The sequence below is a fragment of the Danio aesculapii genome, chromosome 19 (genome assembly GCF_903798145.1).
Source record: "Danio aesculapii chromosome 19, fDanAes4.1, whole genome shotgun sequence".
Classification (NCBI taxonomy): Eukaryota; Metazoa; Chordata; class Actinopteri; order Cypriniformes; family Danionidae; genus Danio; species Danio aesculapii.
The window spans coordinates 28724625-28752373 of NC_079453.1; the positions used below are offsets into that span (position 1 = coordinate 28724625).

A 27749-nucleotide genomic window follows, 5' to 3' on the forward strand; every position below is an offset into this window, starting at 1 on the left:
TAAATATCTGCAAACATACTATGGTTGTTTATGCTTTAGAAGAGTCAAAACTTTCATACAGCACCTTTACAAACTAATTTTATTCTGAACATTTGGTTTTCAATGCGAATATTAGCGTTTGATTTGAATCCTATAACAAATACAGACATACGAGTTGATGTTTGTATATAAATTTTAATGGATAACAAAATGATAGCATCAAAACATGGCCTTTCAATGTGTCTTTATTTTACAAAAATCGTCATCAGCTGCTTTAAATTATGGATTGAGCGACACACAATGACACGTCTGGGTTACACAGAGCCTCTGAGCCGACCATTACTTTTAAAGCAATGCAGAGATAATCTACTTTATGTGCTGCGAACAGAACGCGGCAGAGCTCCACTACAACAGGCCAAAGTTATATTGAACTGTACATGTTTTGAATCAATATCGTGTACGATGTGTGGGACTTGGGTTCAAGGCATTACATTCCCTTGTGATAAAGACTGCGTCATCTCGGTGTGGATGAAGAAGGTTCGCAGGTCCCCCTTTCCCTTCACGTTGATGATCCCTCGACAGGAACACATGTAGCCCAATGTCTGTAAGATCCGATTTGTCTCCTCCGTGACCTGAGAGAGGAAGCATGCAAGACGTGATCCGATGAAAGAACCATTAATAATTCACCAGGCGTGCAACTGAAACTCTAAGTAGGTCAGAACAACGATCTACCTGGATTTTCCCAAGCACCCCTGTGCTCTCCATCCTGCTGGCTACGTTTACAGTGTTCCCCCAGATATCGTACTGCGGTTTCTGTGCTCCGATTACTCCTGCAATTACTGGGCCGTGGTTTATTCCTGTGTGTGTGTGAGAGAGAGGATGGAAACGTTTCAAATGTTTTGAATGTTTGGTAAAGTCTGTAACTTAAAAGCTAAAGTCACAGGTTGTGGATTAGGCCTGTTTAACTGTAACTATTTGCTGGTTATTAAACAGTTGGCATAGAGAGATAATAACATATATGTTAGCATATTCCTAGTATGGATTGACATGTTTCTTGCTAGGTGGTTGTTAGGGTGTTCTCAGTGGTTGCTAGGCAGTTGCTATTATGTTCTGAGTGGTTGCTGGGCGGTTGCTAAGGCATTGCTAGGTGGTTGCTAAGATGTTGCTAGGTGGTTGCTAGGGTGTTTTGAGTGGTTGCTAGGGTGTTGCTAGGCGGTTGCTATGGTGTTCTGAGGGGTTGTTAAGGTGTTGCTAGAGTGTACTAGGTGGTTGCTAAGGTGTTGCTCGCCGGTTTCTAGGGTGTTCTGAATGGTTGCTAAGGTGTTGCTCGGCGGTTGCTAAGGTGTTCTAGGTTGTTGCTTAGCTGTTGCTAGGGTGTTCTGAGTGGTTGCTAAGGTGTTGCTAGGCGGTTGCTAGGGTGTTCAAGGTGGTTGCTAGGTGTTGCTAGGCCATTGCAAAGGTGTTCTGAGTGGTTGCTAGGCAGTTGCTAGGGTGCTTTAGATGGTACTAAGGTGTTGCAAGGCAGTTTTTAAGGTGTTGCTAGGCAGTTTCTAAGGTGTTCTGAGTGGTTGCTAGGCAGTTGCTAACATAAATTACCATGGTTCTAGAATGAATTAACATGTTGTTAGCATGTTTCTAGCGTAGATTAGCATGTTATTAGCATGGTTCTAGTATGAATTAGCATGTCGCTAGCATGTTTCTAGCATAAATTAGCATGTTATTAGCATGGTTCCAGTATGAATTAGCATGTTGCTAGCATGTTTCTAGCATAAATTAGCAGGTTATGAGCATGGTTCTAGTATGAATTAGCAAGTCGCTAGCATTTTTTTTGTATAAACTAGTATGTTGTTAGCAAGAATTTAGTATGATTAATATGTTTCTAGTATGGATTGGTGTGTTGTTAGTATGTCCAATGTAAAGTCAATGGCAGTTTTTTACAATGGAAGTATATAGGACAGTTGCTAAGGTGCCGTAAGTGGTTGCTAGGGTGTGGCTAGTAAGTTAAAAGGTGATCGGTGCTTGGCAGATTGGTAGTCTGAGTTAAATGAGACCATCAGTTGCAGTAGGCTAGCACAGAAACTCCATTGAAAATACTGGGGTAAAATAAATGTTCATATTTTAAAGCACTGACGTGGAACAATGGAGTTGAATACAGTGCTTCTTGTTCATTCGGAAACCCACTTTATATCTCAATCAGGCAGTGAAGATCATACATTTTTTAAAGAAAACAGACCTTAAACGCTTCGATTTTGTAACGGCACAACAAGTGCTTGAACTGGGTTACTGAAAATGAAAAGTCCTTCTGCATTTACCCTATTCACGAGCACTGTGCACTGAGGTAACTCACATGATTTCCGCTGTTTGAAACATCTGACGTATACAGTCACCCTCTGTTAACATTGTATTTATATATTTTGTAGTACACCATAAAAAATGCAGGGTTCCACACAGATCCTTCATGTTGTCCCAACACAAATCGATTAAGTTAACTTAGTAATTTTTACAAATTTAAGTGGACTGAACATAAACACTTAAGTAGTCCCAATAACACAAGATTTGTTGTTTCAACTGATTTTAAACAAGTAGTTTGAACAAGCAGCAAAAGTCATTTTTAAGTACTAAGAACTTTTTAAGAATTAAGATCAGACAAAAAAATAAATTAGTAAATTATTAATAACAACATGGCTGATCAAGGGGGGCACGGTGGCTCGGTGGTTAGCACCGTTGCCTCACAGCAAGAAATTCGCTGGTTTGAGTTCTGCCTGGGCCAGTTGGCATTTCTGTGTGGAGTTTGCACGTTCTCCCGTGGGTTTCCTCCGGGTGCTCCGCTTTCCCCCAGAGTCCAAAGACATGTGGTATAAGTGAATTGGATAAACTAAATTGGCCTTAGCGTATGAGTGTGTGTGTGAATGAGAGAGTGTATGGGTGTTTTCCAGTACTGGGTTGCAGCTAGAAGGGCATCCGCTACATAAAACATATGCTGGAATAGTTGGCGCTTCATTCCGCTGTGGCAGCCCCTGATAAACAAGGGACTTAAACGGCAGGACAAAGAGTAAATCAATGTATGGCTGATCGATTTGATCTCTTGTGAAGAGTTTCAAAGGAGCTTTGAGTCCAGTCTACAGCAAACACTGACCCCAAAGGCACATATGCACATTTGCAAAGGGGTCTGCAAGATAAGTGTTGATGCCCCAACTGTTTTTTTTTACCCCTAACAGAGATGACTTTCTGCAAGTCATTGACTTTGTCTCTGTAACTATTAAATTATATCTGCATGAAGTAATTTACTCACTCATCCAGCTGTTTCTGAAATCCTGTTTGATTGCACGCTGCATGATAACATGTTCTTCTATTTTAACAGAAAATCCAGCTTGAGCTTAGAGGGGGGTAAAGATCCTCTCCCCATTTTTAATAGAACTGAAAAAAGTATGTTAATATCTCCTTTAACCCCCAGACAGCTGTTCAACTCCAGACTGTAGAACGCATTTTGAAATCTATTTCTCAACACAGCATGTAATGTTTTTACATTTGTCTGAAAATTGCTAGATCGATATTAATTATTAATGTATTTTTTTATATAAAATTGGAACATATACAGTTGTAGTCAGAATTATTAGCCCCCTTTTTATTATTATTATTATTTTTTACAGTTTTTTAAATATTTCCCAAACAGTGTTTAACAGAGCAAGGAAATTTTCACAGTATGTCTGATAATATTTTTTCTTCAAATGAGTAAAAATTTCCTTTGAATGAGTAAAAATTTCATCCTTGGAGTAACATTTACAACAGATACTTTTACTCTACTTCCACTACATTTTTGGGCAAGTAACGGTACTTTTACTTAAGTATGATTTTTCAGTACTCTTTCCACCACTGTATACTGTATATAAATCACAAAATATCACAATACCACACTTTCCTATATCGTGCTGCCCTAATTCTAACATTTAAAAATCACTTTTTGTGAAGACAAGCACAGTTTCAGTTAAATCAGTGTCTCTTTTATTTTTTATTTTTTACAAATCAAAAGCTTTTGATTATTAAAATTATTTAATCATAGAACATTTTCACAGAATAACTTTGATAGATTTTCGATAGTTTCCGATATTCTGAAAAACAGTCTATTTTGCTCCAAACTAAACCAGACTATTCAAATATTCAGCTCTCGTTTTCATTGGCTGCAATATCAAAAGAGGCCAATCAATATGTGCCATGTAGTAATATGATTCTAATACATTTTTAAAACAATTTGCTTATTTCATTCTATATTTTATAGTGTTCCTCAAGATATGCTGTGGTTGCTGTGCTCTGATGTATCCTGCAGTTGCTGCCCATGATTTTTTTTTGTTGACGTTGTGGTGGTGAGAAACATCCCGAATATGTGATGAAGTCTGTACCACAGGCTGTTATGTATGAGCTCCAGCCAATTAACAAAGGCAAACAAAATGTTGCTGGGTGTGAAAGTGCTGATGGGTCCTGCTTACCCACTCGCATCCTGAAGTCATTAAAGGAATGCTTGTTGATGACGTCAAGCTTCCCCACCAAAGCGAATGCAAACTCCACCATGGTCCCGATGTGCATGTACTGCCGGTCGTGATACTTCAGAATAAGAACAGGAAACTATCATTGTGCTGAATTTCAGTATTGGTTGCACTCCCGAGGCTCTCAAGAGTGAAAACGTTTCAAGCATAGATCAAGGAAAACAGGATGGTTGCAATCAGTCCAGTGCAATGTTTACCAAAATAATATGTTAGGAACAAACTCGAGAGCTCAAATTTGTACCTGCGCGTACTCTAGTCCAGGGGTCACGTTCAGCCCTGTTGCAGCCATGTATGTGCTGCCAATAGTTTTGATCTTCTCCACGCCGCTGAATTTGGGCTTTGACAGCAGCTGTTGGGAACAAAATCATTTAGGCGGATTTTAAAGAGAAGAGCAAGATGCATGAATCATGACAACTTTTTAGTGGTTAAAAGGGATAGTTCAGCCCTAATAATAAGTCACTGTTTATTCACATTCAGATGGTTTCCAGCCTAAATTAGTAATTTTTTTCTTTAAAACACAAAATAAGATACTTTGAAGAATGCTGGAAACCTGTAAGTCATTGACATTTGTAGCCTATATTCTTTGAAATATCTTCTTTTTGGGTTCAATAGAAGAAAGAAACTCAAACAGCTGTAGAACAACTGAAGGATTAGTGATGTTGTTTTTAAAAGGAATTATCCTTTTAGGCATGTTTATAGACCCTTTTCACAAAGTGATGATGCAAATGATGATCATCAGCTTCTTAAACCCTCAAAAGTATATAATATTTATATTTTTAATAACTTATGATTAGGGTAAGACAGAATCTGCAAACATTTTTTGCTATTTCTGCTGAGATTTATGCGGAAAGATTTTGGGAGTTCATTCATTTTCTTTCGGCTTAGTCCCTTCATTAGTCCCTTCGGCTTAGACTATTCATCAGGGGTTGCCACAGCGGAATGAACCGCCAACTTATCCAGCATATGTTTTACGCAGTGGATGCCCTTCCAGCTGTAACCCAGCAGTGGGAAACATCCATACACATTCATTGACACACAAACACTACGGGCAATTTAGTTTATTCAATTCACCTTTACCGCATGTCTTTGGACTGTGGGGGAAACCGGCCACCTGGAGGAAACCCACGTGTACACGGAAGAACATGCAAACTCCACACAGAAATGCCAACTGACCCAGCTCAGACTTGAACCAGCAACCTTCTTGCTGTGTGGCGACAGTGCTAACCACTGAGCTACCATGATGGCCGATTTTGGGAGTTTTTCTAACTAAAACCTTATTATATGAAGTAAAAAAATTATATTTTTTAAAACTTTTATTTAATGTTTGATCCACTTATGTGGTAAACAAAGCAAGTCTCTCATATATTATATATATATATATATATATATATATATATATATATATATATATATATATATATATATATAAAATATTACTTTAAAAATGATATTGACACATTTTCATATTAGTCAATAATATTACTAAAATTAATTAAAAAAATGTAATTAATATAGATTTACACACATTTATTAAGTAAAATAAATAGACTCAATGATGGGCTAAAAATCTGTGGATTTCTGTGTGTGCAGATTCCGTGTGGGCCTACTTATGATTTATAAATCTATACTTTTGAATTATATCCTCTTGCATGACATTAAAAAATATATAATTAAAATAAAAAACTAAATTAAAAAAAATTATAATATATATATATATATGGGGCGACATGATGGCGCAGTAGGTAGTGCTGTCGCCTCACAGCAAGAAGGTCGCTGGTTCGAGCCTCGGCTGGGTCAGTTGGCGTTTCTGCGAAGAGTTTGCATGTTCTCCCTGCGTTTGCATGGGTTTCCTCCGGGTGCTCCTGTCTGTCAAAAGACATTAATTAGGTGTTTAAGGTGTGATTGATAAGGTTTGAAATACATTTACATTACAAATACATAAATATATATATTCCGCATATGTATTTGTAATGTAAATGTATTTCAAACTTTATCAGTCACACCTTAAACAGCTAATTAATGTCTTTTGACACACTAAAAACTACCAGGTACTGTAGGTTTGTTGGAACTGGTTGTTTATTTACTTGGTTGTAATGAACTATCAATAGTGTTAAGCAGGTGTCGGGAACCTTTTTTCAAGAACCATTTCTGATTTTTTTTATCAAATGCATTTTTAAAGAGCCATTGGGGGTGTGTATATAACAAAACTTTTATTTATTTATAAACAAAACCTTTATTTATGTCCATGCACAACTCAAAAATAAACAAATATGACACATCACAATGAATGAAGAAAGGACAATTTATAGAGTTTTTTTTTGCTATCACCACTGAATTTATGTGCGTGAGATTACTATAGAAATGTAAGTTGCTTGCCCTTTATTGGTGTTGCGATTAAAGTTAAACCACAGTGCCACATGTGCATTGGTTAAAAAGTCCTTTTATTGTACACCGAGTTCTTATACATTTTGCTGTAGAAAATACAATATAAAGGGAATTGTAACTGATTTCTAGTGATAGTTATAATTTTTTAAACTTTAAAATATTATTGAAGAGAGACTGGAGAGCCACATATTTTTGGTCAAAGAGCCACATGTGACTTCCGAGCCATAAGTTCCCTACGTCTGGTGTAAAGTAATGAAATGGAACCATTTAAATGACTGCAATTGAGTAGTTTTTCCCAAGAATTGTACTGAAAGTAGTATACTTAAAAAAAACTTTTACTAGAGTACATGTACATTGCTTTATTGGTACATTACAGTGCTATTATTTTTCAAACTGTAGTCAAATAAATTTTCTTCTTGTCCACGGTGATTGGCTAAGTAAGATAATCAGTATTGTGATTCCCATCCAATCAAATCAATCAAAAATGCAGCAAATATGTACAGTGTGGAAGCATTTAGGATGCCACTGATGACAAGATGAAGGGTGCATAAGTTACTGAATGATGACTGAAGTCCCACATGGCCTTAAACAATAACTAAACGCGCTACAGGATGTTACGTTTTGTTACAACATGCACATTTCATGTATTCTCTCAGTGCTGCTTGAGCTTGGCTCGTTAGTCAGGGTTTAAAGTGCATGATTGTTAACATATCATCTCAGCTTGATTTTTGTCTCTTAGGTTACACAGATTTCACACAGATTTTCGAAAATTGACCCATTTTCTTTATTGAGGTAAACAGCTTAGGCATAAACAGCTAGAGTTTTTCCTCTTATTCTGAATTCATCAGTCATCTAAATGCATTAACCTGCTTTCTGTCGGTTTATTGAAGAGTAGATGTGTGAAATGTAATAGATACGTGTCCTTACTGTGGATTTAAGTGAACACAGACAGAGCAAATATTTGCAGGGAGAGAAGAGGAGATACACCGCAAACTCAGAGGCTTTCTCCACCCAAAGAATTGCAAGAATGTGTTCTCATCTCGTGCAGCAGATGCACTACAATCAAACTGCTGCATTTTGAGAGGACAATTTACGAGCCTCAAGTTTCCTACTGACATCAGAGCTGTCAATACTGCTGAAAACCTAAATTCAACTTTCTTTCTTAAAAAATAAGCCAAATTCAAACGATATAATAATAATTAAAGGGACTGTTCACCCAAAAATAAAAAATTCCCTCATAATTTTTCTCTCCCTCGTGTGGTTTTAAATATTAAAAAGCTTCTTTCTTCTGTTGAATACAAATGAAGAATGATTTGAAGAACGCTGGTTGCTGGCACCCATTGACTTCTATAGTAGAAAAAAAATTCAATGGAGGTCAATGGGTGCCAGCAACTAGCAGTCTTTAAAACATTCTTCTTTGGTGTTCAACAGAAGAAAGAAACTCCAAATAGGTTTTGAACAAGTGAAGGGTGAGCAAATGATGCCAGAATTGTCATTTTTTGGTTAACTATCTCTTTAATGGTTCAGTAAAAACAACTGTATTGTCTGCTATCCCCACAAGAGGGTGCAAGAGAGCAATAATAACTAGAAAAGTAAAGTTCGTGGTGTCTTGAGAAAGCCTAGTCTGAAAGTTTGAAGTAGGTTTAAAGTTTAAATAATTGAAGTTTGTATAAAGTTTAAAACAGTCATAACTACATACAGGTTAGCAGTTTCTAGTATGTATTGGCATGTTTCTTGCTAGGCTGTTGCTAGGGTGTTCTGAATGGTTGCTAAGGTGTTGCTAAGTGGTTTCTAGGGTCTTCTGAGTGGTTGCTAAGGTGTTGCTAGGTGGTTGCAAGTTTTTGCTATGCAGTTGCTAGGGTGTTTTGAGTAGTTGCTAAGGCATTGCTAGGGTGTTTTATGTGGTTGCCAAGATGTTGCTAGGTGGTTGCTAAGGGTTTGCTAGGCAGTTGCTAGAGGGTTCTGGGTGGTTGCTAAGGTGTTTCTAGGTTATTGCTAAGGTGTTGCTAGGTGGTTGCTAGGGTGTTCTGAGTAGTTGCTAGGCGGTTGCTAAGGTGTTGCTAGGCAGTTGCTAAGGTGTTCTATGGTCATTGCTAAGGTGTTGCTAGGGTGTTCTGAGTGGTTGCTAGGCAGTTGCTACGGTGTTGCTAGGTGGTTGCTAAGCCGTTCTGAGTAGTTGCTAAGGCATTGCTAGGTGGTTGCTAGGCAGTTGCTAAGGCGTTATAGGTCATTGCTAAGGTGTTGCTAGGTGGTTGGTAAAGTGTTGCTAAGGTGTTCTGAGTAGTTGCTAGGCAGTTGCTAACATAAATTAGCATGTTATTAGCATGGTTCCAGTATTAATAATCATGCTGCTAGCATGTTTTTAGTATAAACTAGCATGCTGTTAGCATGAATTTTGTATGAATTAGCATGTTGTTAGTATGTTTCTAGTATGGATTGGTGTGTTGTTAGTATGTTCAATGTAAAGTCAATGGTAGTTTTTTTAATAATGGAAGTCTATGGGACAGTAGCTAGGGTGCCGTAAGTGGTTGCTAGGGTGTGACTAGTAAGTTGAAAGGTCATCAGTGATTGGCAGATTGGTTAAATGAGTGTAAACTTTAGTCTGTATGACAGTCTGGCGAAAAATTATGAGGTCAGAAAGTTTGGTCCAATGTTAAGTCAATGGGACTTTTCTGAATTTTCCAGGTCAGTTTTCGGAAAACCGCAAGTCGGATCAGTTGGAAAAGATAGAGCAACTTAAGTCAGTATAGTTTGGAGGTTTGGTGTTAGAAATGTGCCTTTGTTAAATAAATTCGAGGAATATTTGAAATGAGATTTTTTTTAAACAGCCCTAGATGACGTGCAATAACCTTCTTTGTTTAAAAAGATAAATAACAAATAATATATTCAAAGTTAAACATGAAAAATGTCACAACTGAGAAATAAACTGAATTATTAAACGCATAAAATTAATTAAACACATATAGACACTGTTTACGAACTATTTGACTTTAGAAGACCTATTAGGCATCTAGAGTTTTATGAATGAAATAAATTTAAGTTCACCGCATTTAAAATGAATCAAAAACATCAAAATACATCTGCAGTCACATTGGTTTAATTTAGTGGTGATTATTTGGTCCTTTATTAAAGCTCACCCAAGCCTTAATTAATGTTAATATGTCAAGCTTTCAATCTAACACATTTTATTTTATTTTATTTTTTGCTATTAAAGCATTACATAATTGCTCTTATCTCAAAAAGCCAGACTTTTGACTAGTCTGATCCACTTTTCAGCTTATTCTAGCCAAGAACCACCCACTGGAACTGGAAGAGACCGCCTAAGCATGTAAAGCAGCCACTGTTCATTTTGTTTTTATCTGGCATTTATAGGTGGATTTAGTGGAAGCTGATGATCCTGACGATTTTCTGATGCAGAATCAGTGCAGTGTGCATCAAGCGTAACTTTTTAGCACTGTAATGTTATTTTCAGATCATTTCTAGAAGATGCTGTTTAAAACTATCCAAAGTTAAGTAGGCGTGCATTGCATAAGACCAATTGTTTATTTGGCAGTTTACCAGTAATGTTTATAAGGCAGGGCTTAAGAAAGATTAGTTATCAAAGGTGGCATTTATATCTTCACACATTCTTAAAGCAACAGTTCACCCAAAAATGTAAATGTATTCACAGTTTACTCGCATCTTTATTCTGTTTAACAATAGATAATTGTTACACAATAGATAATTTGAAGAATGTTAGCAGCTAAAGGGCTGACAGTGCCTATTGACTTCCATATTATTTATTCCTCCCATGGAAATCAACTGGCTGCTTTCTTCAAAATGTCTTTTTATGTGCTCAGAGAAGAAAGCAACCCATATAGGTTTGGAACAAGAGGTGTTTATGTAAACGTAATTTCTCATTTCAGGGTGAACTATCCCTTTAAATGTAGTATGTATGGAAGCAAAATCAAAATATTGATGGGTCTGTGATCATACCTCATCAAAATCTGCTATAATCTCATTGAGAAGCCTGAGACACTCCAACCCCTCTTTATTAACATCAGATTCTGTGTAGAATTCCTTGAAGTCTGGGATGGATGCGAACATCACACACACAGTATCGTATGACTGATGGTAGAGGTCCTGTCAAAAGGGAGGGGAAAAAACAGCACACAACTATGCATAATTCTGGAAGTTTTTCATTACATTGTATTTATTATTATTATTTTTTTTGCAAGGATCAAAATTAGGACAACCTACAGTTTCCTAAATCCAAACAGGAGTAAAATAAGTTATGTAGGAGTCACATATATTCTAAAACATTTAACAAAATTAGCTAAGAAATAAGAATCATTCAGTAACGCTAGATGTTAAGTCACAATTCATGCTGTTAACAAACTATTAACTAAGGCTGTTAGTTCAATAAACTGCTAATTAGCTGCTTATTAATAGCTAGGTGGAAATTGGGTTTAGGTTTTGGGTAAGATTAGGGTAGAATAAAATCTTCCTTTATAACTATTAAACACATTCATATTGCAATAATAGGCAGATAATAAGCTAGTAGTGAAATGTGACTTCAGCTAAAGTGTTGCCAATCATTCTAATATGCTGAATTCTGCTCAAGAAATGAAAAGAAAGCAAAGATGCTTTAGCAAGGATGCTTTAAAGGTTCATGACATTTTAACAGATTTGTGTGTGCTGAGCATCAGTTAAGACAACATTAGCACCTGTTAGGTTTACTTGTGGGGAAAACTGTATAATTTTGAGCTTTTGTCAGCTAATTTCATCTTCTGGGTTTAAAATCTTCTGGCATTTGTGTCGAGAGAGCTGTATGAGAATTAGAGAATGGTGGACTTTGTCTTTTATCAGTTGAGTTTGTTACCATTTAGACACATCCCCTTTATCCATGCTGTTCTGTTCGCCTATGTTTGAAATCCTCCAGATTACCGGCAGGGCTAATGGTTAGAATAGATAGGGCATCAGACCTGCTGCACGGCTATCCACTGTGTTTGCATTCAGACCCGGAGATTCAGGAGGAGAGAAGTCCCCTCATTTATAGTGTTTATATCAACACAATTACCTTTATGATGATATAACAATTTGTGGTTATGTGTATATGAAATTACGAACAACATATGCAGCAGGGCATTAAATTACTTACTGTTTAATTATTTGCATTTTAACTTTGTAAACTACAAAATCACGGGTCTCACGGTTTGTGTCTCATTTTGTGAGCTAAATGACAGTTGTTTGCCCCCCTCTTTATTATGAAGCATTTTTTGAAAAAATTCAGAGGTAGACTTAGACCAAAACAAAGAGCCTAGAATGACCAAGAGACGACACTCAATAGAACCTTCAAATGCAACAGCAGCACCCAGCAACAGCCCCGTGATTCCGCCATTTTGGAGTAAAAGCGGTCGGCTGTCCATTGGATCTTATTGCTGTCGCAATGGCAAGCAGCTGCTTTGTTTTTTTATTTATTTAAAAAGTGCATTAAAGCTGAGATACAACCTGAAAGACGACAATAAAACACTTACTATCACAATCATCTGCACTTTTAATAGTTTATTTTACAGACTTATAATATGCTATTGTTCTATTAGAATTTTCATTCCAAAATGGCCGCCGCGCCATCTAGTGGCTGTTTCCCAAATTGCACATAAGTGTCGCCTCTTGGTGATCCTATGCTCTTTGACCAAAAGAAGGGGGTTTTATTACCCTTTAAATTGATCAAACGTGATGATAAAAACATTTATAATGTCACAAACTTTTACAATATATATAAATGCTGATCTTATGAACTTTTTATTCATCAAAGAAAACAGCAAATATTCTACTCAGTTGTTTTCAACATAATTATGTTTTTTTCTGAGCAGCAAATCAGCATATTTTAATGATTTCTGGAAGATCATATGACTAGTATTTAGTAACTATGCTAAAATTCAGCTTTGAAACTACATGAAAAAAGTACATTTTAAAATATATTGAACTAAAAAACTGTTATTTTAAATAGTAAAAATATTTTAAAATTGAAAAAAGAAAACATTGACAATCCCTCTTCTTTTCTAGAAACCTAATGTGGTAGTATATATATATATAAATATAAAGTATATATTCTAAACATAATAGTTTTAATAACTCATTTCTAATAACTGATTTCTTTTATCTTAGCCTTGATGACAGTAAATAATGTTTGACTAGATATTTTTCAAGACACTTCTAGCAGCTTAAAGTGACATTTAAAGGCTTAACTAGGTTAATTAGGTTAACTAGGCAGGTTAGAGTAATTATGCAAGTTATTGTATAATGATGGTTTGTTCTGTAGACTATTGAAAAAATTTCGCTTAAAGGGGCTAATAATTTTGACCTTAAAATGTTTTTTTAAAAATTAAAAACTGCTTTTATTCTAGCTGAAATAAAACAAACAAAAAAAACTTTCCCCATAAGAAAAAATATTATCTGACATACTGTGAAAATGTCCTTGATTTGTTAAACCTCATTTGTGAAATATTTAAAAAGGAAAAATTCAATGGGGGGAGGCTAATAATTCTGACTTCAACTGTATTTATACATATACTGTATTCCATATATATTATATTCGCAGACATTTGGACATCACTTACCTCATTCTTCCAGTTCCGTCCCAAGAAATGTTCGGCCACATGGGCAGGTAGAACGTTCTCCAAAAGCACCCGATTCAGGTTCTCCATGGTCTCGATCTCCTCACACTCCTTCTTAAACTTGTTCCTCCAGAGGAAGTCTAACCTACAGTAATATTCATTCTGTTACAAGAGGACACAGAGGTAAAGAGATGGTACACATCTGATCATTTGATGTGGCTTTCAAGATGACAAAGAAAGCAGAATCAAATGCACACAAGGACAGCTCATCTTATTTATTTATGAGTTTTTCTTGCATAAAGGGGCCGCTATCATGAAAAATTGCACCAATTTTCTCTGAGTTGCAGCTTTGTGTTTCAGCAGGCATTCATCATGAAAAAAAAAGATTTCTCGAATGAGTGTAAATGGCACCTTGAAGGGCATTAAGTATGCGCTGATAGTCATTCTTTGCTTATTTTTTTGTCTAGTTCATTTCAGTGGAGAAAAATCAGCCCTCGGCTTACCTATCACCTGATCAACCCCAACTGCATTACTTATAAATGAATCCACCTAACTGCGCATTTCAAATACAGAGTTCATCAGACAGACCTATTATCTAGGGACAAACAGCCTCTCGTAACAGAATTAAAAGCACACACTGGAAAAAATCAAGTCTGACCAACGGACGACCTGCAGAGATAGTGAAAAGGTTTCAAAGCAGACTCAATAGCACAACATTCTTTCTATAGTGTCCTGTCAAAACAGAGCTATTTATTAAATGCTTTTAACAGGGAAAGTTTTATGGTAATGTACAGTTAGAAGCTGTTGAGTGCTGATAAAAAAACAAGAGCAATAAAATGAAAGTAAATGAACGCTGTGGCAGAATTTAAAAGGATAGTTCATGCAAAACATTAATTTGTTGTTGATTTAATTATAAAATTACCTTCTGTTATTAAATTAAATAAAAAAATAAAGTAAGTTTTATGATCTCACATAAACAAAGTTACTTTTGCATAACCTCGAATTGATTTTACTAGGGCTGCACAATAAATCGCTTTGTTATCATTCGCAATTGTCACATGGCGTGTATATACAATGTTGAATCTGGATTATAATTTAGCATTTTGCAATTATTTTTGAGGCCTCTGACTGTGTGAGGGTTTTAACTACACTCAGGCATAAGAAATAGTACCGTTTGTAACTTTGACAAAAATATATTGATTCATTTTATTGAGTTGTTTATCAAATGAAGACTACGAAGACATTTAATTATTTATAATTAGTATATACCAATTAATACAGATCAACTCCTCTGAAAACAATAAAACGCTGTTTATTTAATTGGAATCTTTTCCTTTATTGAATTTATCTATGCTTGTAGATTGTTTCTTATGATTTATACATATGAAAATTCCTTCCTAATAGTTATTCAACAAATCTAGTGAAATTGTTTTCTATTACAATATATATCGCAGAATAAAAAAATATTGCAATGTTAGATTTTTCAATATCGTGCATTGCTAGATTTAACTTAATTTTAAATATTTATTGTACTTAAAAAAACTTCAAACTGTCAAGCTGTCATTGTTTTAACACTCAAGCATCTTTTATCATTTTTACAATCACTTTAACTGATTAGTTAAAGAATGATTGCTACTTTACATAAAAGTTAAGCTCATTCTATCAGTAACTACACAATAACAATACATTTATAATGCAAATCAGCGAGACAAGCGTAAACAATATTTGTTTTGCCTGGTAACTTGCTCCCAGGAACAACTTATTAATGATAAACCCCCTTCTCAAAGGATGGCACTCAGTTATTAGAGAGACTTCTCCTACTCATCTTCTAACATCTCCTTTACTACACAACTGATACTTTTATTCGCATTTGGACACAATATTTGGACAGAAAAAAAGTCTCTGTGTGTTGAAATGATACAATGTCTTCAGGGGTGTTCATTTGTCTTCTGTTTCTACTCTCTGTTGGTCCTGCCATACAATTTTATGTGCAGTACAATGACTGGTATTATATGTATACTTCTGTTTGAGTAGTTTTGTTGTGTTTTAGGTCTTTCTTGATGTTATTATGTTGGCAAAAAAAGAAAAGAAAAATAAATTGATGCTGTTTAATGGTGTTGACTGCTGGATTATGGATATATTCTAAGGTTGAAAAGAAAATCTATAAAATTGTGAGAGGCTTATAATGTTAGAAATATTAAGCTTTTATTTGTGTCCAAAGCCTTAATAATAATTCTCCCAAAACTGTGTTATGTAAGCTGTTAAAATCACAATTTCAGGCGTGAAATGAAAAGTTTGTACTGAAATACTGTATTTTATATGGGTTTTTTACCTTCAAGGTCTCCAAATGAAAGTGAGTCTTATGTTATTTTATGAAATGTGGATCTCATTACAAATGATTCTTTGAGTTCTTTAGATAACATTCTCAAAATCAAAATGCAAGCACATCGTCGTTCAGATTAAAAGACTCACCTGCCTCGCCAGCACAAGCAAAGTGACGAAGAAAATGAACAATGAGATGGAGCCCATGGTTTTCAGATCTTTCAGAACACCCGGCCTGAGGGAGATAGATAAGAAAATACAGTTAAAAAGTCAAGAAGACACAAAAAGAGGTAATAATATTGTGTGGAGTAAGTTATGGAAGAAACAGGCAAAGCTCTTGGTCTTAACCTTATTCAGATTCATAATGTTATTATCAACACAGGTTTATTCAACCCAGGCTCATTCCGTAAACGTAGTCCCGAGGACGTTTCTGGAGACCGCAAATTATGTAGCCGGAGGTACGTATGGCTGCATTTCGTTTTTTAAGCGAACGCTGCGGGGTGGTATGACGCTGTTCCTTTTAGCGCTCGCCGGCTGACCGCTTACCTTCATGTGGAGGGCTTTTTCGCCGCGACCAGTTTGTCCGGTTAGCTCGTCCTGTACGTCGGCGGATTTGAGACGCAAAGAGGAGCTGAACACGAAGACGATGACCGGGTTCGAGTCCGGGGAAGAGCGGTTCCAGAAATCAGGTAAGATTAAAACACAATCCAAGAAATAAAGCGAAGAGGTTCATAACAGGGTGAGAGTGTGGTAAAATCCAAAAACGTAGTAAAAAAAAAAAAAAAACGGACGACGGCTTTTCCTTTTCCGGACGGCTTTTGTAAATGGTTGGTTGGATTTAGGGCGGGCGGGTCGATCGGTAAAATCGGTTGGGTTCAGGGAAGGAGGATCATTCAGTCAATCATTCAGCCAGTCGGACAGACAGACGTTCGTTTGACAGCGGCCTCTGGTGGGTTTACGCGAGAACTGCGCGGGCACGAACGGCACTCGCAGGAGACATCCGAGAGAGCCAAAAAGGCGCACACAGCGGCCTCTCGCGGATTTTGCGAAAACCAAAAACAGCAAAAATACGTACCTCCCGGGACGTATTTCACGGTCTCCAGAAACATCCTCAGGACTACATTTCAGAATGAGCCTGGGTTGGGTTTATGCAAACTGCAAATATGTGCACTGGCATAACTGGCATAACTTCTGTTCCTTTTCACGCTAACACTGACTGCTTTTGTCTGTACGGACAACTTTCCAGTGAGATCAGCTTGCTCAGTAGCTCACCTTGTACAGCATCAAACTTGGGAGAGACTTCTCAAGAACATGTGCAGGAAGGACGTGTAAATGGAATGTATGTTGAGTAAATGTTTGCAGTAATGTATTTGAGATTGGCAGAAAAGTACACAGCGGCCTCTGGTGGATTTACAAGAAATGGCATGTAAGAGAAAACATTCCTCAGTAAAGTATTTGAAATTGTTAAAAATGTACACGGCAGCCTCTAGTGGAATTGTAAAAACCTCAACTGCTTATTATCCATCACTCCACTGTTTGGCCCTATCTTGCGACTGAAAACTGAATAATAGTAATGAGTTAGGATAGTGCAGGCTGTTCGTTAATACATTTTTCCTTCAGCAAGCTTCATGTTTAATAAAGTGCTAGCAAACTATTACAGCTCATTCAAAGTCTTGTATTTAATTCTTGGTTGTGTGGAAAGTATCCATGTAATATGTATCCATGTAATGGTTGTTTTCACAGAATAAAGCCATTCAGTCTTATACAACAACCCCCCGCCCTGCAGCTAAGCTTTATTCTGTGAGAATTACCGGCGGAAATATCTTTTACATATCTCTTCATTGAATGTTTTCAGCTATTTCACAGCTTACTACGGTCAAAAATAAACCAGGCTTTGAGGTATGTGAGAAACATATCTTACACACAGGAGCTGCTTGAGGACAAAGACCTAACAAATGTCATAAAATGCACTGTCTGAACAGTGTCTATAAGTGTGGAAACAGTAGTATAAGCAGAATAATTGACTCCGTTCTGTTGATTTACCTTAGGTGTGCATTATTATTATTATTATTATTATTATTATTATTATTATTATTATTATTATTATTATTATTATTATTATTATTATTTATTTTAATTCAATGACCCATTGTTAATTACTCCAAACTTAAAATTAGGGTGTAAATACTTTAGGATTGTTTTACAATTAAAAAAACAATTAGTAAGTAATATATAAGTATTTAAAAAGTAAAAGAAAAATGCTGCTGGGCCATTTATGAATGGTTCCCAGTAGTTGTCAAAAATACGTAGTATAAAATTATCTATAATATAGTATCAAATGACTTATGTTAAATATATTTTTGAGACTATATTTTGTTCATAAACATATACATTACCTGACAAAAGTCTTGTCATCTATCAAAGTTTTAGGAACAACAAATAATAACTTGACTTCTAGTTGATCATTTGGTATCAGAAGTGGCTTATATGAAAGGCAAAGGCCTCTAGATTACGTTTATTTTACCAAAATAAAATATGATCATGCCTTTATTTTTAATTATTTAATTAGGACAGGTCTGATTTTTCTGAGACAAAAGCCGTGTTACTAAACAGAAATAATGTACAGTATAGAATATAAAGTCATGGTGCAGTGGAAGAAGAATTAATATTGTGTCTGACTCTCATGAGCTTGGACGACTGCATCCATACATCTCTATGACTCAAATAACTTATTAATAAAGTCATCTGGAATGGCAAAGAAAGCGTTCTTGCAGGACTCCCAGAGTTCATCAAGATTCTTTGGATTCATCTTCAATGCCATCTTACCCCAGACATGCTCAATAATGTTTATGTCTGGTGATTGGCCTGGCCAATTCTGAAACATCTTGACCTTCTTTGCTTTCAGGAAATGAAATGTGGAGGCTAAAGCATGAGAAGGAGTGCAAAAGGAGCACTATCCTGCTGAAGAATTTGCCTTCTCCTGTGGTTTATAATGTAATGGGCAGCACAAATGTTTTGATACCTCAGGTTGTTGATATTGCCATCCACTTTGCAAACCCTATACTGAATGTAACCCCAAACCATGATTTTTCTTTCACCAAACTTGACTGATTTCTGTGAGAATCTTGGGTCTATGTAGGTTCCAATATGTCTTCTGCAGTATTTGTGATGATTGGGATGCAGTTCAAAAAATCTACCTTCTGCCACTTATCCAAATGATCTACTAGAAGATCTACTAGATTTGTTGCTCTTCCAACTAGGATCGACAACAAGACTTTGTTAGGTGGTGTATATGTACACATTTTGACAAACTATTGCAGCACTAATCAATGCTCACTTTATATGAAAAGTCAAAGTAAGTTTTTGTTGTTTTGATAAAAATAAACATGTAAGTTGCAACAAAATTTTAAGATGTTATTAGCAAAAAATTAAAAGGAATGTAATTACAATGCATTCATTCCAATAGGGTTAACAATCAATTTCAGATTATATGTTGATTTATCTAAATATTCTGTTTCATTTTTAATTTGAAAGAATTTCATTCATTCATTCATTCATTCATTTTCTTGTCGGCTTAGTCCCTTAATTAATCTGGGGTCGCCACAGCGGAATGAACTGCCAATTTATCCAGCATTTGTTTTACGCAGCGGATGCCCTTCCAGCTGCAACCCATCTCTGGGAAACATCCACACACATTCATTAACACACATACACTATGGTCAATTTAGCCTACCCAATTCACCTGTACCACATGTCTTTGGACTGTGGGGGAAACCAGAGCACCCGGAGGAAACCCACGCGAACGCAAGGAGAACATGCAAACTCCACACAGAAACACCAACTGACCCAGCCGAGGCTCGAACCAGCCACCTTCTTGCTGTGAGTCGACAACACTACCTACTGAAAGAATTTCTAATTTTGTAATATTAAAAATGATCTAAACACAGTTATACAATGGTAAAAACATGGTAACATTTAAAAGTTAGATTTCCCCGCTGACATTTACTGTACTCGTTAAAGAGAAGTTGCTGACCATGCACACTGTGGCTTTACAGTAGCTGTAAAATAATATATTATGAATGCTTTATAAAACATGTATGTATTCTCTGAGTCCACAGTGCCATTTCAGTATACAGATTTTGAATGCATTATGATAGTTATTTGAAAAAAGATGGCCTTAAACCAAAAAATATACACAGAAAGAATGACAAACATAAGGAAACACAATAGGTCATTTTTTGAAAGTTTCTTTTCGGTCACCATTATCCGTAAAGTCTAATCCACACAAAGCCTGCAATTTCAGCAGCAGCTCCTGTCACTCATGCTCCCTAGAGACATTAAGAGACAATTCCACAATTCCCCAAAATATCTATATGGCACAATTCTTGATGCTATCACCCACTGTGTGTGTGCAGTGTCTCCAAAAAATATCTGAACACTTAATCCACCACCACACACACGCACAAAAATGTCTGAATGTCACTGCAGCAGATGATAAAATATTAAACCAAGTGACATTTAAGATTTTTTGTGATGATTATTTGAGGCCAGTGTAAATGGGAGTTTAAGTACCGGTCTGGTTGCTGGGTTTTGTAGAGAGCCATGCTGTAGTCGTCCAGGATGGAGGCATGGGTCTGGAGAATGATGATATTGTATGCCACTACAGCGCCAAGCATAATTATCATCTTCAGCTCATAGTTTATCCTCAGGAACACGGAGCACGAGATCAATCCCAGAATGCAGCTGTAGATGAAATACTGTCAGAAAGACACAAGCCAGTCAGTCCATTGAAAACACTAAGAATAACATATTACAACACATTTTTTTAAACTATTCTACTAAGGGCCTAAAACTTTTGTCACACCCTTCTATGGATGGTGATTTGAGAAAATGTAGTGGTTGTAAATATATAGGGGAGAGAGGGGACGGTTGCATCAAGACTTATTCCTCCATTCAGGAATGAGCTGGAGTGATGATATTCATACTACATACTGTATGGTCAGGGGTTTCGGGTTATGGAAAGGAGTGAGGACTCAATTTCAGTTACTAATAGGTATTACTAACAATAAAATAAAACAAAAAGACAACAAAAACCACCCCGAGGGGACAGACAGACTGGACTGGACTGGGCTGGGCTAGCAAGATTGAAAAGGAACAGGACATGACTGTTGGGAAAAATGACGACAAACTGGCACAGGACAGCAGACATGAGGAGACTATAAGGAGAAACAATTAACAAACAAACACAACCCAGGGTCATTCTGAAAACGTAGCCCTGTGGACATTTCTGGAGGCCGCGAAATACGTCCTGGGAGGTGTGTATTTGTGCAGTTTTGTTTTCGCGAATCCGCAAGAGGCCGCTGTGCATGCTTTTTTGCATCTCGAACTTCTCCTGCAAGCACCTTTTGCGCCCGGGCCGTTCTCGCGTAAACCCACGTGAGGCCGCTGTCAAACGACCGTCTGTCCGGCTGGCTGAATGATTGACTGGGCGACTGGCCTATCGGACGACCCACCCTCCCCCTCCTTCCCTAAACCCAAGCAGTTTCATCGTTTGACCCGCCTGCCCGCTTACTTCCCTAAACCCAACCAACAATTTACAAAAAAAAATGCTGTCCAGAAAAAGAAAAGCCCTCGTCTGATTTTTAACACGTTTTCAGATTTTACCACATTCTCAGCCTGTTATGAACTTGTTACCTTTATTTTTTGGATACTGTGTTTGTCTAACCTGATTTCTGGAACCGCTCTTCCCTGGACTTGAACCCGGTCATCGTCGTCATGGTCAGCTCCTCTCTGCGTCTCAAGTCCGCCGACGTACATGACGAGCTAACTGGACAAACTGGTTGCGGCAGGAAAGTCCTTCACACGGAGGTAAGCGGTCAGCCTACTAGCGCGAAAGGGAACGGCATCACAGCGCCCCGTAGCGTTCACTTTAAAAACGAAATGCAGCTGTACATACCTCCGGCTGCACAATTCGCGGTCTCCAGAAACATCAGCGGGACTACATTTTCAGAATGAGCCTGGGTTAAACAAACATGAACTCAATAAACTAATAATGGGTTAACAAGGAGGGTGGGACTAGACAACAGACAGGAGAGCACATGACACAAAGAATCAACAAAAGCAAAAACAGGACTAGAACACGCAGCCAATGAGAAAACTCATTAACTGCATGTTCACATGAGACACAACACTAAAGCACATGGCCACAATGTTAACACTAGGCCACGTGCTTAAACACCAAAACAAACAGAACGCAAGACATGAGTACCCGATATATGAAAACACTACCGCGTACTCTTACATGAAACATGCATGTTTCTTCCCAGCGCCAACCGAAACCGAAACCAACTTGACTGAGACGCTGAGAATGAAACTGCAAATCGCACGCATCCTAAGCACGCCCAGACCTCGCGTGCCTGCGTTAAGATGACGCTCATACAAAGATGAAGACAGACAGGAAATATGAGTGCTCGGCTCCAGAAAACTAGAGCTGAACACAACATAATAGACAAGACAGGACAAGTGTTTGGACTCTGCCACCAAAACAGGAATTAACAAGACCGAAGTGGCAGAATCCTGACAACATATTCTCAGCTAGACCCTTATTCAATCTGAATGAAATCAGACATACAGTATGTGACCATTCTTTCAATATAAAACTCATTTTGATATATAAAAAAAGTATGTTTTATGAAAATTTCTCATACTGTCTAATCAGTTTTAGTGAAACATTATTCATTCATATAATTTAAATAACTTCTTAGTATCAAATAGGTAAAGCTATCAAATGTTAAAGCTACATGTTGTTGCAACCATCCCCTATCACAATATTCATTTCAAAGCTTGTCATATTAACAATGTACAATTTTAATTTGATTACAGTTTCAATGCCATTTAATTTTAAAATGAGTTATTTGATCAATTCATTAATTTATTGTTCAAAAAAGTAGTTTTTTGTAGATTTTTTTTGTAGGCCTGAAAATGGACCAAAACATAGTTGTTGCTAGTTCTTTTAATAGTCTGTATTTATATGGGCAGTTTAACAAATTTAACACTTTAACCAATTTACATTTAGTCTGTTCACCAAAAAATACAAATAAAATCCAACCTGATGTTTTAGATTATTTTTTTTTTATCATTTCATTTTAATGAATGTTGCAACTGTCCCTGTGGGTTGTTACAACTGTTCCCCTGTTCGGGGTCGGTTTCAACATTTGACTTTGTCTGTTCAAGTTTAAATTATGCTTATATTATTATATATACACATATTATACTGATGTGGGTGGGTGTCTGATAGATGTGGGTTGATTATATTAAAATTTTAGGTTTCCAGAAAAACTGTCTCTGAGAAACTGAAGGAAATGCCAAAAGTGTTGCAAATGTGATCACTCTCCTCTATTTTTTTTTATTTGCCATGAAATTATAAAAAATATGCAGTTTAGGTCAAAATTATTAGCCCTCGTGAATTTTGTTGTCCTTTTCAAATATTTTCCGAATGATGTTTAACAAAGCTTAGAGTTTTTCACAGTATTTCCTATAATATTTTTTTAGAGAAAGTCTTATTTGTTGTATTTTGGTTAGAATAAAAGTAGTTATATATTTAAAAAAACATTTTAAGGTCAATATTATTAGCCCCATTAAGCTATATATTTTTTTCGATTGTCTAAAGAACAACCACTGTTATACAATGACTTGCCTAATTACTCTAACTTGCATAGTTAATGTAAATGACCTAGTAAAGCCTTTAAATTGCACTTTAAGCTGAAAACTAGTATCTTAAAAAATATCTAGTAATCAGTTATTAGAAACGAGTTATTAAAACTTGTTATATTTAGAAACAGAAGCATACAGGGGGACTAATAATTCAGGAGGGACTTCAACTGTAAATTTCAAGTTTATGGCCAACTCACCAACACTGATTTTTTACTTACTTATCTATTTATTTTTTGACACATTTGGAGTGTAACTTCAGGCTCTGATTCTATTCATAAACAGCATCTGATGTCCCTTGAAATATGACAAAACAGAAGTTCCATGTAATGTAATATTCTGCGAAAATGCTTGAGGACGCATTTGTGTGGTATCTTGATGTCTGCTGAGATCTAATTTCACATAAGCACTATACAGTACTAAAGAACATTTTTCCAGCTGTGAAATATAATTACAGAGTGGCCATACATAATCATGCACAGTATAAAGTCACTTATTATATAATGATGCGAGTGAAACAAATTGGTTTATCTCATGATGCTCATGATTCATCTCACGTCCATTCTTTGAAGATACAGACAACTTTTTTTTATTTTGGAACCCACGCCTTAACAGAGAATTTACTGTTTGTTTTCAAGTGGGTCTGTAAATCAGTGGTTATTTGAGTTAAACTTTTTCTTTTCTAAGAAACAAAATAGCAAGATTTGTGGGAAAAAAGGCATGAGATAAAGTTTGTTGCATCTTACCGGCAAGTAGAACTTGTTGTTTGAGGAGTTTGTGATCTGACCATATGGCCCATCCATACTGCTGTTAGAAATATTAAGTGAAGTTGATGCTACCATTCTGTCTTCGCCTAAAAAGAACTAAATACAAGACAGATGGAGAAAAAAATATTAAGAATATCACAGCAGAAGACACCATCACTCTTAGCTGAACACATCTGTTGCGATTTGTAACAAATATGCTTCAACACAAGTTTATAACACTTTTTTTACACAAGTGCAAAATTAAGTGAAAACCAATGGGCTGTGAGCAGATGGGAAAATCAGAAAAGATGACCTCTTGACAATTTTAGCAGAAAAGAAGCTTTTGTGAATTTAGTTTCTGTCCAGTTGGTGAAGGATTTAATTGAAAAGATACTCAGATGTTTGAAGCATGAGGGTTTGTAGTGTATGGGACTTGTAAATACTTTAATTGCATTTTATTTAATATAGAACCACAGTGAATACTTAAAACACAATTAAATGCACTAATGTTTCTGCTAGCCACCAAAATATCAATGTTTTATTAAGCCCAGCTGATCTGCTTAACATTTAATATTGTGTGAATCCAAATAACATCAACTTGAAAACCCCAAGAATTCAGTCACATTGCTGTGTTGTTCCTCTCCCACATGAACAACCAGTCACTTCATTTCAGGGATAACATAATTTGATCCATACTGGATGAGAGCGCTGGTACAGTGATGCTAGCCACAATGATGAAATCATACACACAGATGTCACTAATTCTACTCCGCTTGTGCTGTGAATCACCACAGAATCTATAAAGCCCTCCAACTGGGCCAAAAACTGCTGCCTGATTTATCAACCAACTGTCTAAATGAATGTGTCATGTAATATATTTGTGAATTTGTAAACTGAATATATATATATATATATATATATATATATATATATATATATATATATATAATATACAATATGTGCCATAGGAATGAAAAGGTATATGCTGTAAAAAGTGTATGACAAAAAACATGACAACAAATGCTTTTACGTTACCTTAATTCAATATGTTAATCAGGTGGTAATATATGTTAAAGAGCCTCTATTATGGGTTTTTGAAAATGACCTTTCATGTAGTGTGTAACACAGCACTAACTGAAGAGAAATATCCAGCTAAGGCTTAAATCTGAAAGTGCACCACGTTTAAAACTATTGATTTATCTATAAACGAGTCGACTCAGAGTGGTTTAAATTAATCATTGGGGTAGCGAATCTTCAGCCGTTTCGGTGTGACATTGATATGGAACTCAAGCCCCGCCCATTTGTTGCACGCACAGACCTGGGAAAATTGAAAACATCCAGTCCACAAACAGTGTAGCAAAAAATAGAAGAAGAAGAAGAAGAAGAAAAAGAAAAAGAAGAAGAAGAAAAAGAAAAAGAAGAAGAAGAAGAACACTGTAGCAGATCCCGGTTGAATCATGTTATGAAGACGCTGTGCTCTGAAGTCTGAAAGAAAGTTATTGTTATTTTCTCTACCCAAAGATGAGGCTGTGAAGAGTCAGTGGTTGAAGTTTATTTTTGCAAAAAATCTCAGAATTATAGCCCCAGCCTTGTGCTGTTTTTCTGAGGAGCAATCGGCAACGGGGAATTCGGTGGCCATTTGTTAAAGGAAGGATCAGAAAAGACTATTGATGTATGGGACTTTGTCAGATCTTGACAGAAACTTTACAGTACACAGTTCATGGATCAGTTTCTTCCCCAAGTTCACAAGTGTACGTAACTTAAGTGTGAATGAAATGGCTGCCTCCTTGTTTTCCCTAGCTTGCAAAATGTGTCTTTAATTGAGTTTGTTACTTGTAACCGCTCAACGCGACTTGTAGTGTATCTGGTTTGCTCTTTATATTCTCATATCTCATCTAAAACCACGTTGAAAATGTGTGTGTCGCTTTCTTTACACTTTTCATCTCCGTTTCTCGATGAATGCAGCTGACCAATCGCAACAAACTGGGTCATCGGACCAATCAGCTCAGATTAGCATCGTGCTAAGGAGGGGTTTGAGAACAAATGAATCGCTGAACAAATCTTATGGGAGTTATTAAGATAATTAGGTAAAAACAAATGCATATTATAAGATAATGAAAGTGTTTTTTGACATTGGACCCATATCAGCCTGTTGTTGGAGATCCCCAAAACCAAAATATGACCATTTATAATGCATAACAGGGGCTCTTTAACATAGGTTCAACTTTTAGCTATACAGAGTTTAACATATTTTTAGTCAGTTTGACTGATTTAAGATAAGATGAATAGAAAAGTTCACTTGATTCAACTTAAATCTTTAAATCAGGAATATGTATTATAGTGTAGCCCACTTTTATATAGTTTTTCCTTATGTTGCACTTTTTGGCACAATAAATTTGGCACAATAGATAAACCCGATCTACCCACTCTTTGCATGATACAAGTTTAAGCATCACATTTAAGTTAGACACCTTATATGATACTAAAAGTAAACAGTGCCTAAGCCACGTTTCCTAAAGGATTCCCCAGGGTTTAGTCCTTGGTTCCGTTGTGTTTTATACTGTATATGGACAAAAGCTCTAGATAAGTAAACTGTAAGTGTACTATCGCACAGCCAGATATGTCATAATGCTGAAGGTAAATGCCGCAGAATTCTGCAAGTTTTCCGCAGATTTTCTGCAGATTTTTAGTCCATCATTAATTCTGTTTATTCACTTGACTAAATGTGTGTAAATCTATATTTATTCCATTTTTTAAATTAATTACAGTAATATTATTGACTAATATGAAAATGTTCATCTGATTTATGTACAATGCATATATCTTTTAGTAGATATATTGTATATATTATATGAAAGACTTGCTTTGTTTACTTAATAAAGTGAATCTAATTGGATTAAAAAGATATATATTTTTTTCACATATTAAGGTTTTAGTTATGATACTCCCAAAATAATTCCGCAGAAATCTGCAGATTTTTACCAAAATTCTCAGCAGAAATAGCGAAAAATGTCAGCAGATTTCGTCTGGCCCTACCTATGTCACATCTTTATCTCAAGGGATTCCTCAGGGTTCAGTTTCTTGGTCGCTTTTAGTTTTCACACATAGGCTTCACATGGTTAGAGAGTAAGTGTACTTACACATGGGTTGATATATCATACAATATTTAAGGTAAAACATGCTTATGTCACAATTAATTACTTCAGGGATTCCTCAGGGTTCAGTCATTGGTCCTATTCTTTTATCTGTATACACAATGCTTAGCATAAAAATATTGTAAATGTATTATGGCACAGGGTGATTCATAAAACTTTAAAGTTTAACAGTATGTCTATTTCACATCATTAAATGTTTGGTACTTGGTGCCCCTCTGTGTTCTAAACACACAAAATTGCAACCTACAGCAGAGCTTTGATTGAGCAGGGATGTTTTTTGTAGTGTTATTTGGGTAAAAATACTCTGCCGTG

The 27749-nt window shown here is 36.2% G+C and overlaps 1 protein-coding gene across 1 annotated transcript in view; it reads right to left on the reverse strand.

Annotated features, from left to right (window-relative positions):
• Positions 1-154: 154 nt before the first annotated feature.
• Positions 155-27749, reverse strand: part of adcy2b (adenylate cyclase 2b (brain)) — a 149484-nt gene continuing 121889 nt past the window's right edge. The window contains 9 exon segments of the mRNA XM_056479831.1: positions 155-611; positions 712-836; positions 4464-4578; positions 4762-4869; positions 10881-11027; positions 13508-13666; positions 15977-16061; positions 20399-20583; positions 24283-24399. Of these exon segments, the coding sequence (XP_056335806.1) occupies positions 459-611; positions 712-836; positions 4464-4578; positions 4762-4869; positions 10881-11027; positions 13508-13666; positions 15977-16061; positions 20399-20583; positions 24283-24399 (1194 nt within the window). The 3' untranslated portion in view covers positions 155-458.